We start from the raw sequence: 14,081 nt of genomic DNA, 5'->3' as shown, positions 1-14,081 counted from the left end.
TCAACACACCACTCACCCCAAAGGATAGATCCACTGGGCAGAAAATAAGTAAGGACACGGAAGCACTGAACAACACAGTAGAGCAGATGGACCTAATAGACATCTATAGAACTCTACATCCAAAAGCAGCGGGATATACATTCTTCTCAAGTGCACATGGAACATTCTCCAGAATAGACCACATACTAGGCCACAAAAAGAGCCTCAGAAAATTCCAAAAGATTGAAATCCTACCAACCAACTTTTCAGACCACAAAGGCATAAAACTAGAAATAAACTGTACAAAGAAAGCAAAGAGGCTCACAAACACATGGAGGCTTAACAACACGCTCCTAAATAATCAATGGATCAATGACCAAATCAAAATGGAGATCCAGCAATATATGGAAACAAATGACAACAACAACACTAAGCCCCAACTTCTGTGGGACACAGCAAAAGCAGTCTTAAGAGGAAAGTATATAGCAATCCAAGCATATTTTAAAAAGGAAGAGCAATCCCAAATGAATGGTCTAATGTCACAATTATCGAAATTGGAAAAAGAAGAACAGATGAGGCCTAAGGTCAGCAGAAGGAGGGACATAATAAAGATCAGAGAAGAAATAAATAAAATTGAGAAGAATAAAACAATAGCAAAAATCAATGAAACCAAGAGCTGGTTCTTCGAGAAAATAAACAAAATAGATAAGCCTCTAGCCAGACTTATTAAGAAGAAAAGAGAGTCAACACAAATCAACAGTATCAGAAACGAGAAAGGAAAAATCACGACGGACCCCACAGAAATACAAAGAATTATTAGAGAATACTATGAAAACCTATATGCTAACAAGCTGGGAAACCTAGGAGAAATGGACAACTTCCTAGAAAAATATAACCTTCCAAGATTGACCCAGAAAGAAACAGAAAATCTAAACAGACCAATTACCAGCAACGAAATTGAAGCGGTAATCAAAAAACTACCAAAGAACAAAACCCCCGGGCCAGATGGATTTACCTCGGAATTTTATCAGACATACAGGGAAGACATAATACCCATTCTCCTTAGAGTTTTCCAAAAAATAGAGGAGGAGGGGATACTCCCAAACTCATTCTATGAAGCTAACATCACCCTAATACCAAAACCAGGCAAAGACCCCACCAAAAAAGAAAACTACAGACCAATATCCCTGATGAACGTAGATGCAAAAATACTCAACAAAATATTAGCAAACCGAATTCAAAAATAGATCAAAAGGATCATACACCATGACCAAGTGGGATTCATCCCAGGGATGCAAGGATGGTACAACATTCGAAAGTCCATCAACATCATCCACCACATCAACAAAAACAAGGACAAAAACCACATGATCATCTCCATAGATGCTGAAAAAGCATTTGACAAAGTTCAACATCCATTCATGATAAAAACTCTCAGCAAAATGGGAATAGAGGGCAAGTACCTCAACATAATAAAGGCCATCTATGATAAACCCACAGCCAACATTATATTGAACAGCGAGAAGCTGAAAGCATTTCCTTTGAGATCGGGAACTAGACAGGGATGCCCACTCTCTCCACTGTTATTTAACATAGTACTAGAGGTCCTAGCCACGGCAATCAGACAAAACAAAGAAATACAAGGAATCCAGATTGGTAAAGAAGAAGTTAAACTGTCACTATTTGCAGATGACATGATACCGTACATAAAAAACCCTAAAGACTCCACCCCAAAACTACTAGAACTGATATCGGAATACAGCAAAGTTGCAGGATACAAAATCAACACACAGAAATCTGTGGCTTTCCTATATACTAACAATGAACCAACAGAAAGAGAAATCAGGAAAACAACTCCATTCACAATTGCTTCAAAAAAAATAAAATACCTAGGAATAAACCTAACCAAAGAAGTGAAAGACTTATACTCTGAAAACTACAAGTCACTCTTAAGAGAAATTAAAGGGGACACTAACAGATGGAAACTCATCCCATGCTCGTGGCTAGGAAGAATTAATATCGTCAAAATGGCCATCCTGCCCAAAGCAATATACAGATTTGATGCAATCCCTATGAAACTACCAGCAACATTCTTCAATGAACTGGAACAAATAATTCAAAAATTCATATGGAAACACCAAAGACCCCGAATAGCCAAAGCAATCCTGAGAAAGAAGAATAAAGTAGGGGGGATCTCACTCCCCAACTTCAAGCTCTACTATAAAGCCATAGTAATCAAGACAATTTGGTACTGGCACAAGAACAGAGCCACAGACCGATGGAACAGACTAGAGAATCCAGACATTAACCCAGACATATATGGTCAATTAATATTTGATAAAGGAGCCATGGACATACAATGGCTAAATGACAGTCTCTTTAACAGGTGGTGCTGGCAAAACTGGACAGCTACATGTAGGAGAATGAAACTGGAAAATTGTCTAACCCCATATACAAAAGTAAACTCAAAATGGATCAAAGACCTGAATGTAAGTCATGAAACCATTAAACTCTTGGAAGAAAACATAGGCAAAAACCTCTTAGACATAAACATGAGTGACCTCTTCTTGAACATATCTCCCCGGGCAAGGAAAACAACAGCAAAAATGAACAAGTGGGACTATATTAAGCTGAAAAGCTTCTGTACAGCAAAAGACACCATCAATAGAACAAAAAGGATCCCTACAGTATGGGAGAATATATTTGAAAATGACACATCCGATAAAGGCTTGACGTCCAGAATATATAAAGAGCTCACACGCCTCAACAAACAAAAAACAAATAACCCAATTAATAAATGGGCAGAGGAACTGAACAGACAGTTCTCCAAAAAAGAAATACAGATGGCCAACAGACACATGAAAAGATGCTCCACATCGCTAATTATCAGAGAAATGCAAATTAAAACTACAATGAGGTACCACCTCACACCAGTAAGGATGGCTGCCATCCAAAAGACAAACAACAACAAATGTTGGCGAGGCTGTGGAGAAAGGGGAACCCTCCTACACTGCTGGTGGGAATGTAAGTTAGTTCAACCATTGTGGAAAGCAGTATGGAGGTACATCAAAATTCTCAAAACAGACTTACCATCTGACCCAGGAACTGCACTCCTAGGAATTTACCCTAAGAATGCAACAATCAAGTATGAGAAAGATCAGTGCACCCCTATGTTTATCGCAGCAATATTTACAATAGCCAAGAATTGGAAGCAACCTAAATGTCCATCGATAGATGAATGGATAAAGAAGATGTGGTACATATACACAATGGAATACTACTCAGCCATAAGAAAAGGGCAAATCCAATCATTTGCAGCAACATGGATGGAGCTGGAGGGTATTATGCTCAGTGAAACAAGCCAAGCGGAGAAAGAGAAATACCAAATGATTTCACTTATCTGTGGAATATAAGAACAAAGGAAAAACTGAAGGAACAAAACAGCACCAGAATCACAGAACTCAACAATGGACTAACAGGTACCAAAGGGAAAGGGACTGGGGAGGATGGGTGGGTAGAGAGGGATAAAGGGGGGAGAAGTAGGGGGGTATTAAGATTAACATGCATGGGGGGGTAGGAGAAAAGGGAGGGCTGTACAACACAGAGAAGGCAAGTAGTGATTCTACAACATTTTGTTATGCTGATGGACAGTGACTGTAAAGGGGTTTATAGGGGGGACCTGGTATAGGGGAGAGCCTAGTAAACATAATATTCGTCATGTAAGTGTAGATTAGTGATACCAAAAACAAAGCAAAAAAAAAAAAAAAAAAGGGCAGTTCTTGTGTGGTAACCTCCAACGAGTTCTACACAAGGGTATAAAGGGCATATAAAAGTGTAGGCAAAGGGTCTGTTTGTGTTTATACAGAGGATCAAAGCCTAATTGGGCTACCTCGAAAATGAACTAAGATACGATATGAAAAAGAACTTCCAACATCTGCACTCTCTGGAAGACTCATGCCAGAAGATGATCATCAAAAAACCCCAACAAAGATCCAAGCACTGCTACAGCTGTAGATGCACTCATCCCACCAGTTCCTGGACTTGCCATGGGAATGAGGAAGGAGATATCTAAGCTGGCCTGTGCATACAGTAAAACAACAAATTTGACTGGATCTATACTGTTGGAACTCAACCAAGAATTTGGAGAAGTGCAAATTGTAGCGCTCCAAACTCTTACAACTACAGACTATTTACTGTTAAAAGAACATATGGCATGTGAACAGTCCCCAGGAATGGGTTGTTTTAATTTGTCTGATTTCTCTCAGACTGTTCAAGTTCAGTTGGACAATATCCACCATATCATAGATAAGTTTTCACAAATGCCTAAGGTGCCTAACTGGTTTTCTTGGTTTCACTGGAGATGGCTGGTAATTACAGATATGCTTTGGTTATGTAACTATACTCCTATTATGTTAATGTGTGTGCGCAATTTAAGTAGTAGCTTAAAACCTATATATGCTGAAGTTACTCTACAAGAAGATTTGTCAAAAAATAATCAATCTTCCCATGTTTTCTTCTGCCTGCTACTTCTATAGCTTTTCTTCTTCCTTCCTAATTACAACCCTTAAATAGAATTCGTGCCTCATATCAAATTTACCGAGTATCATAACTCCTCCAAGTGGTAAAGATACCTCAAGACAAATGCTGGGCATAGAAGCCACAGGGCATAAATATGCAAAGAAGTAAAAAGCTAACCATTTCAAACCATAAGGCTTCCCTCTCACTTACCAACTTCATATTTCCCTGTATGGCCCCGGAAGATGACTGGTTAGCCAGAGACGGGTAAGATTCCTCAAGGGAGGGACAACCTAAGACAGGCACAGTCGCAGGGGGGCCATCAGGTGAGAAATTGGGGATCAACAGAGGTGAGGCTTAGAACCTCACCCCCCCGTTCTGAGAGAAATCTTCTGCATACGTGGATGTTTTATTGCCCTTGTCTAGCTTGGATTAACACATAGTCTACAGGCACACACCTGATCATCTACATTTGCTCTCTTACAACACTAAACTATGTTTTCTACCTTTATCTTGTATCTACCTACCACTTCAGCATTTTATTAAAAATAATAATAATAAAGAGAGAAATGTGGTATCCACATATAAATCAAGTATAAAAACCAAATGAGTATTCATATTTGAACTGTTTATAGTTCATAATGCATGAGCAAAACCGAAAGTTTCTGTGATGACTGCCCTTGTACTGTTCACTATGTAACTTATTCATTATGTAAGAATTTGTTCTACATGTAAGAACTTGTTTGTTATGCCTCAGAAGATTGGAGACTGACGAAAATTAGGCTTGGGGTGGATTAATGATTGTGCATTGAGCATTGACTCCCCAGTACAGAATTTTGTTGTCGTTAATAACCATTTGATCAATAAATATGAGAGATGCCCTCACAAAAAAAAAAAAAAAAAAGGACAGACTTCCAATGGTAAAATAAATAAGTAACCTGGATGTAATGTATAGCATAAGGAATATAGTCAAGTTATTGTAACAGCTTGGTAGGGTGATAGCTGGAACCTAGAATTATGTATATAAATGTCTTATCACTGTGTTGTACACTTGAAACTAATGTAATGTAATACTGTGCGTCAACTACCCTTCAAAAAAAAAAATAATTATCAAAAAAAAAAAAAAAAAAAGGCTATTATGGTAGATTTTTGTGTACATTTGCCAATCTCTTTTAGATCATGAAGTCCCCAGTACCTAGTTTAGGAACTGATGCACTATGAATGCTTAGGAAATGGTTGCTGAATGAATCAATCAACCAATATTTGAGGATAAAAGGATCTGTTTCACTCTGGTTTTTTAACTATGTGCATCTATTATTGTGACATAAATTGAAGAAAGAATCTATTCTATTTTTTCCCACACTTTCAGTACTGCCATTTCTTCCCAACCAAAACTGCTTCCCCTGGCTGTCCTGTCACACTTACCCACTTGTTTCTGTGGTTGACGTGGGCACCATTGGTTGCCAGGAAAAGAGCTGCTGCCTCATTTCCTGCTTCTGCTGCCCGCTGTAGTAAGCAATTTCCTAGGAGAAAATGAGCATATTCATTCTCCATTTGCATAACAATGAGGGCAGGTTCCATCACACTACACCACACCCTGCCCTTCCCCACCACCTTCCACACTAACAAGCCCACACCAGAAGCAGGTACCACGCACATCCACACAGGCAGTCTGCATTTGGACGCAGAGACCAGGATGAGTCTAGGCACAGCAGAACTTGGCCTGGAAGTCGGCATTCATTCTTCCCTGGGTTTACCACTAGCCACCACCAAGGACCAGAGGTAAGTTATGTCTCTTTACTGAGGTTGCATTAAAACACGTTTTTCAACAGCAGTGCCACCAACATCTTGGGCCAGATAGTTCTTTGGTGTGAGGGGCTGTCCTGTACCCTATATATTTAGCAGTATCCTTGGCTTCTGCCCACTAGATGCCAGTAGTACCCCCAACCTTGCTGTGACCATTAAAAATGTCTATATGCCAAATATCCCTGGGAGGGAAGGTGGTGGTGGGGCCATCCCTGTCTGAGAACCTCGGGGCCAGAGGACCACTTTGAAGCCACTGTGAGCTCAAGTTCTACCAGAAGCTGCCATTAAATATTTCAGTTTTAGTCCTAGGGCCCTAAAATATGTTTGTTCTTGGCTTAAAAATGTTTTGCTTAACACTAACACCCTTTCCTAAATAAAAACCTTAGAAAAAATTTTTTTCTTCCTTTCCTCTTGAAATGGGTTTTATCCCTGAAGCAGTGTTTCTCTTTCTAATAATATCCATTTCCTTTTTGGATAAACACTAAATTTCATGTTCTACAGCTATGGTATTTGAAAACTTAAAACACCAGGACTAAAAACAAGATAAAGCAATGGGACAAAGCACTAAAGCACTGTATTGTTTTCATACCATTTTTTTCTTTTCCCTCAGAGAAAGTGATTTCACTCCTGATTGAGAGTCATTCTCATTTGGAAACTCCTAATGAGAGTCCCATTTCTACTTCTGTAGTCATTTCGGTATACACAAAGACCTAAATCTTGTAAATCTTACAGAGCAAAGATAACCTGCTAAAGTGACTGCTAAAACATTACTGAAATGTTGAGAAACAGTGGACTAAGGTTATTATGTCTATAATGAAAAATGGAACAAGGAAAAAGTAATGATCCTGAACTGAATAATCAAATATATAAAGTAAAATTAACAAAACTAGCAAGAAAAATGGACAAATCCATAGTCAAAGTGAAAAACTTAATATACCTCCCAGAAATCGATAGATCAAGCAGTCTAAGAGTTAATAAGTTAACAAATAAGATTTGAAAGCATAATGAACAAGATTGATTTAATGGACAGAAAAAGAGAATGCTACATCCTACAATTAAAGAATGTATATTCTTTTAAAGTACACATCAAATTTATATAAAAATTGATCTGCACAAGTCTAACATTGAAGTCCTACATATCCAAGAACCAGTCTCTTACATGCCACACTCCTACATAATACCATGAAATTAGAAATCAGTAAAATCATGGCCAGTAACCAACATACATTTGTAAATTAAAAGCAATTTAGCAACAATCTCACTCCCAGAGGGTCTTTTGCCTACAATACAGTTCTTCCTGTCCTGTAGCACCACTGCTTTTACTTTTATGTCACCCAGAGGGTCACTTCATTTGACCTTTAAAGTAAATTATTAACTTCCTTTAGGGAAAAGAGCTGTTTAATATCCTTCCTTTTCTGGCCAATTCCCCTCATCATAGGCACCTACCCATTGCTAGCGGATTATATGGAGTCCTTCTCCTTAAAATGCCCCATGTTTTATTTAGTCAGAAGAAGGAAATAGTCACATTAAAATAGTGGTTCTCAAAGTGTGGTCTATGGACTCCTGGGGGTTCCTGAGGGCCTTTCAGGGGGCCCATGAGGTCAAAACTATTCTCATAGTACTACTACTTGATGTTATATGCTTTTCCCCTGTGCTGACATTTGCACTGATGGTACAAAAGCAATGGTGGATCAAACTGGGGAGCCTTAACAGAAATCAAGGAAGAGGCCCCAAAACGTACTTGTAGTCTTTTACCTGCAACTGTAAGTTTGACAGCTTCTCAATAATGACTTTTCTGATGAGATCAGTAGTAATATAAGTAAATGTGATTCTAAAGTAAATGAACATTTGGAAGATCTGCATGACTCAGTAAACCAGTGTTTTCCAAATGACTAGGGCATGTTGTTACAAAGTCATGCATGGAGAAAAGATCCATCCACTCAAAGCATAAATGGACCTTAGGTTTTTCATATAACAGAGTATAAAAAATTCATTGATAGGGTTTCAGATTCCACATTGCAACTGTCCTTAAATAAACTATCACTTGGTGAATTTTGCTTGCTCTAGTGTCAAAGAAACACATCTCACAATTATCTGAAAAAGGTCTTTAAATATCCCTCCCTTTTCCAACTACATAACTGTGTGGGGGTGTGCTTTCTCCATATGCTTTAACCAAAACAATGGTATCTCAAAAACTTAAAACAGATGCAGTTTAAGAAACCAGTCACTCTTCCAACTAAATTTTGTTTTGGAAGTTAATCTTCATAGTGTATGTTAACATGTAATAGTTTGTTACTACTACTATTTGATCAATTAATACATCATTTAAAATTTCTCAGTTTTAATTTCTTATGATAAATATCAAAGATATAACCCATCTAAACATAAGCACTTTGAGATATAATTTTTAAGAAGGTAAAAGGAGTTTTGAGTCCAAAAAGTGAAATTCACTGCTTTAAAGAAGTGAAAATGTTTTGGCTTGAAGGACTTAACTTGGAGTCTGACTAAATTTTCTGAAACAAAAGAAGTTTTAAAAAAACTGACTTCTTTGCTATAGCTAATTTTTAAGTACAAAATAGTTCTCATGACAGTGTGCCATTTTGTTTCTAAATTTTTGGTAAAAACACTGACATAGTATTTCATGGAGCCTCCAGACCTGAGCATCAGCACCTGGAGACCTGAGCTTTACCTGTCACCATATCAGGGGCACTGGTGTGGCTGCCTCGCTGAATGAGTCTGGCTGCAAAGCTGTTTTCATCAAATGAAGTCCCATTTACCACCAGGAGGTCTTCAAAGGGGTTCACAGAGTGGTCGGAAGACACAGTGATATACTGCACTGCCAGCCACAGAGCTGTGCTGCCCTCATGGTCTTTCAGTTCCAAATCTAATCTGAAATAAGGAAGCAATGTGAACAGCAAACATGATCTTCTTCACACGCTCTGTACTGCCAACGCTTCATCCTCTTTATACTTTTTGAATGACAATTTTTATTTTGCTTTAACCTATTAAGACTGGTAACACTGAAAGACATTTATTAAAAGAATCATTTTTCACAAACAATCCCACCCTCACAATTGCTTTTTCATTTCTCCGTGTCTCTCTACGTACTGTTTACACTGCAGCAACTGATTGAACACATATTCATTCCTGGCCATGATGGACAAGTGTAAGGGAGTCCTGCAAGATGAAAAAGAAGAGGTGTCAGTCCAAGACAGGCCCATTCAGGACTATTCATAGTAGAAGGTGACTAGAATCCTAGGTAGAACCACCATCCACAAGATATTCCACATTTCTACTATAGTGTCTTTCTCCATCCCGGCAAACAGATTTCCAAAACTGTGACCAAGCTGCAAAGAATGAAAATGCATTTGCTTATATGTTACCATTTATTCAGTGGCCAAAAAGACAAGAATCATTAAAAGGAAGAGATATAAAATACTCTCCAATTATAAACTGACCTTTACGGAATATATTCTTGTTTTTAAAACAGTAGCTTCTTCCACAGGTATGCACTGATCCTGTACCTATCCTCCACAATGCTGAAAAGAAGTTTCTTTCTTCCCATAGTTCTGTTATACTCAAACACATTCAGAGTGGCAATGGGTACGGAATGACTGAAATGGCATCTAACTGTTCTTCACAGCTTTTATTTAGTGCCTTGAGGGAGACTGACAATGCAGATCACAGGGACCCCCAGGCTGGCATCTATCTCAGAGGTCCAGACTGCCAGAGTTTATTACAGTTGGTGGGAAAAATGAAAGAATTAACAGAAGAAAAGAAAGAATGCCATTATTTTGGGAGATACATGATATTGAGAGTTCCTGGAGATCCACCTTATTTGTGTACTTTATCCATCATATAAATCTGTCTTCCTCTTCTGACAGCTTCGTAGAACTCTGTTGTTCTTTTGAGGGGGTTTTCAGAGTTATAAAATGCTAAGCTGCTATGATGAAAAGTGGGTGGCACTTGTTGGTGATTTAGGTGACTTAACACCCCTTTGGTGCCTCCCACACTGTTGTCCCAAAGACAAGCAGCTCTTCCTTAGATTCTAAACCACAGGGAATCCTCAATTACTGTTTCTGGGAAGGGGCAAAGGGGACATGACAACTACTGTCAAATATGAAAGGGGTGTGCTGTGGAAGGAGATGGCAAACCGCAGACAGCTGTCTAAAGTGGGATTATTTACAAGAAGGCAGAATTGGGTTTAGAACAGAGAATTTCCCAACAATTAGGCCTCACAGAACCAAAACAGATTGCCCTGAGACAGTGCACTCCTCTTCTTCAAAGTGTCCACGGAACTCTAAGAAAGATGCTGGAAGAATGCTCCTTTGGAGGAACTGGACTAGATGACCACTCTGAAAGTGATAGGAATCGCTAAAAATTCAAGGTCCTTCAGCCTGGATGGAAACAGCTTTCCCAAATGCCTCTGGCCTTAATTGCGCTTCACATTTGCCTAACAAATCAGTATTTGCGACTTCAATTCAAAATCAGACTGAATAATGCCAACTAAAGAACATGAAGTCCCAGTTTGCCAGTTACATGCCACCCTAAAGTAACATTCTGGGGCCAGCACTAAGAGGAGCCCGTCTGCGCCCACCTTACCTGCCCTTGCTGTCCTGCATGTTGGGGTTGGCACCAGCCTGAAGGAGGGCTTCTGCGATCTGTGCCATCTCAGACATCACATCTGCTGGGTGCTTCTTTGAACTGTACAATGCCACAAGGTGCAATGGTGTCTCCTGGGCACCCAATGTAGCAGCATTGACATGGGCCCCACTCTTAATGAGGAAGGTGGCAGCAAAGAGATCTCCTTAAAAAGAAACAATAGGAGAAATGGTCACAGATGACAACATCCTGGGCAAGCTATTCGGGAGAATGCTTCCTCCAGAAGGCACCAGTCAGTAACTGCAAAGAGAAGCAACAAGCTGTGTCTGGACTGGGACCTCTTGGGACACCTGTAAAGGGGACCTCACAAGATCAGGGAGTGACATACCCGAATTAAAAATGCTGCAATTTCTGAAAACCTGTTGTCATCTGTCCTGCCACCTTGCCTCAGCATCACTTCACTATTTAGGTCTACTGGGCCTCTCTCCTTCTAAAGGCCTCTTGCGGTCATCAACTCTCAAAAGGGTTCCAAGATTCCTTCCCAACACAATTTATAGCCATCTCTTGTTTCATGACCACGGTCTGTACCTAAGCAATGCTCACCCCCAACTGCTGTATACAGGTTTCTGTTCAGAGTAAGACTATGTCTGATTGCTTTATTACTATTACAGATTAAAATTTTTTTCTCTACCTCATTATATATAAACATTAAGTCTTAAGAAGTTTACAACTGATTATCTGAACAAAGAATCTGTACACATTACTGCTTACAAAAAATTCATATGGTAAAGGAACTTGTAAAAACAGAAATTCTTTCTAAGTCCCCTCCATTGACCTCTGGAGCATTACAGGCAGAAGAGTCTTTCTGCAACTGTTTACAAATACAAAATTAAGACTCAATAACTTACATAAAATCCACTAATGTCAACAACTCAAACAATCCATCTTTGACTATCCAAGGCTCTGTATGAGGACAAAAACCTACCCTGACATTTTGACAAAAGGCCAAGAATTAAGTTTACGTAAAAATATTAAAGGCATACAATTCTGAAAATACTGTCAGCAAAGAAAAACTAACTCTAGACTGGTTCTATGAATATATGGTTCAATTTAGAACCAAGCAATCTGACGAGTGGCAATTTAATGGTAAAAGGATTTGTGAAAACCAATTAAAGTATACTTGTCAAGCTAACTTGGTGGATGGTAGGGATTAAGCCAATTAAGTCTGTTGTAAGATTAAAGTTCAATCTTCCTGGGATATAGTTCCATTTACAATTTAAAACATGCCAAAACACTCACTATAGAAAAAGTTAACGTTTCTCAAGAAAATAATAATAATAATGCTTCCTAAAAATATGATTTATTAAAGAAATATCCAGTTATATATGTATAATGCTTATTTTGAGGCTTCCACCTAGCTGGGTGAAGCAACTGCTTCTGTCAGTGGCCTCCAGGTGGCACCAATTAGCTCACAGCTGGGAATTCTCAAACTCACCCTCCCCTTGACAGTCCACCTGGCTGACAGGTGTGCCAGAATGTGTGCCTACGTCACCCCAAGAGCTCCTGTGGGATTCAGAGGTATTTTCTATAGGTTCTGGCTTCATTTCACTAAGGACGACAGGATGATTTCTTGCAAATCACATCCTTCTTCAGCCGGAAGATCCCCCAAATGCACAGCAGGAACCCCCATGATTTCTCTGGTCCCATGACCACTGACCGCACTTTTCTTAAATTTGTTGGAGGTCTTGGGGACAGATGCCAAGTTGTTGGAGGTGCCCCAGAACTTCTTTGTGATATTGATCATAGGCAATGGTGTTGATCTCTAGCTGATCCGTCTTTGCATCAGGACACTTTGATTTCTTTCTAATTCTGTTCATGTAGGTGCACACTCTTTCGAATTACAACTTCCAGATGATGAATTTCTCTTACAAAGTCACTTATGAGAAGTTTTCTTTTATATCTTGTAACATCATTTCACCTTCTTCAACAATACTTCTGCAGTGTGAACATCCAGAATGGGGTTTAGGATTTCAGGAGTAGCAAAGCTCTTGTCTCTGAGTTGTATTCCTATACTCGTTTTCATCTGAATATATAGGTTTTATGTGGTCTTCAGTGGACATGGAATTTCAAAATCATCTGGTTGTTACCACTTCCCATCTGCTCTGTACTTTCTACCAAGGGACCATCTTGCTGGAGAATGTGAGCTCTGGCACTGAAGTGACTAGGCCATGACAGGAGCCTCACATGCTGTTTAGAACACGTCTGATTTATTTTTGTACCCACCACTCTTATATAAAACCGGCACCAGGTAAATGTTAAGAAAGAAAATGGATTGGCTGGCTGAGGCCACTGTTAGGTTCCATTGTAACAGACTGGCTCTAAGTCCAATCAATTATGATCTGAGGTAATTTAAGGCTTCCCTAAGCAGCCCCTGCTGAAATATTTTCATTCTTCTGATCCCAATTTTTTATTGGGAGGTGGGGAACGGCACAGTCTTTACCAACATTATATGCCAAGAACCAAAGCTTAGATTTCTTTACAACAGGACATCAGTAGAGCACTGAAATGCCTATCAGGGGACTGGGATGGGTCAGATCTTTACTATCCATATAGACATAATAGTAGGGTTCTTAGTAGGGCCATATGTGTAGTATGAACAAACCCCACAGATTCAGTCTTGGAGAGAATATGTAAAAACAACATACTATCAATATGACAAAATATCCTAGAGAAAGCCACTTACATTCAGGAAGTGGAAAGAAAATTGAGAATGATTAGGACAGAGAGCCTTAAGATGAAAAGTCCAATATATAAGATACTGGGGAAGAGGTTTGGCATCTCTTCCATATCAAGAGAGAAACAAACAGTAAACCTAAAACAAGAAAGGTTGGATGAAAAACTAATACACTATATATATGGAAGATAAACTGGACAACACTGCACATTAGGAGTAAGGGTAAACCTATCAATGGTTGGATTGAGATGGAAGGCAAAAAACATTTTTATATCTTAAGCCCTCTTAAAAGAATTATAGCATTTAGATTAGATTTACTTTAGTAATAAGAGTCAAAAGTGTTTTTTTTTAACTTATACATATATGCACTCCCCACAGAAAGTTATTTAGGAATTATTGAAAACTGATGATGTTTTACATTAAAAGAAAGTCAGCCTGTGGGCAT

At 39.0% G+C, this 14,081-nt stretch overlaps 1 protein-coding gene across 3 annotated transcripts in view; it reads right to left on the bottom strand.

Annotated features, from left to right (window-relative positions):
• Positions 1-14,081, bottom strand: part of ANKFY1 (ankyrin repeat and FYVE domain containing 1) — a 97,031-nt gene that overhangs the window by 25,979 nt on the left and 56,971 nt on the right. For all 3 annotated transcript variants that reach the window (XR_005025129.2, XM_036887057.2, XM_036887069.2), the window contains 4 exons: positions 10,903-11,107; positions 9,409-9,477; positions 8,990-9,189; positions 5,920-6,017 (listed from right to left, as the gene is read on the bottom strand). Coding sequence is in view for 2 of the 3 variants with exons in the window: in XM_036887057.2 (XP_036742952.2) it covers positions 5,920-6,017; positions 8,990-9,189; positions 9,409-9,477; positions 10,903-11,107 (572 nt within the window). In the remaining variant the exon portion in view is untranslated. The remainder of the gene's footprint in view (positions 1-5,919; positions 6,018-8,989; positions 9,190-9,408; positions 9,478-10,902; positions 11,108-14,081) is intronic.

Source organism: Manis pentadactyla, chromosome 4, assembly GCF_030020395.1.
Source record: "Manis pentadactyla isolate mManPen7 chromosome 4, mManPen7.hap1, whole genome shotgun sequence".
In the NCBI taxonomy this organism is placed as follows: domain Eukaryota; kingdom Metazoa; phylum Chordata; class Mammalia; order Pholidota; family Manidae; genus Manis; species Manis pentadactyla.
The sequence above is the reverse complement of the archived record's forward strand: the minus strand, read 5'-3'. Positions and strand labels throughout refer to the sequence as shown.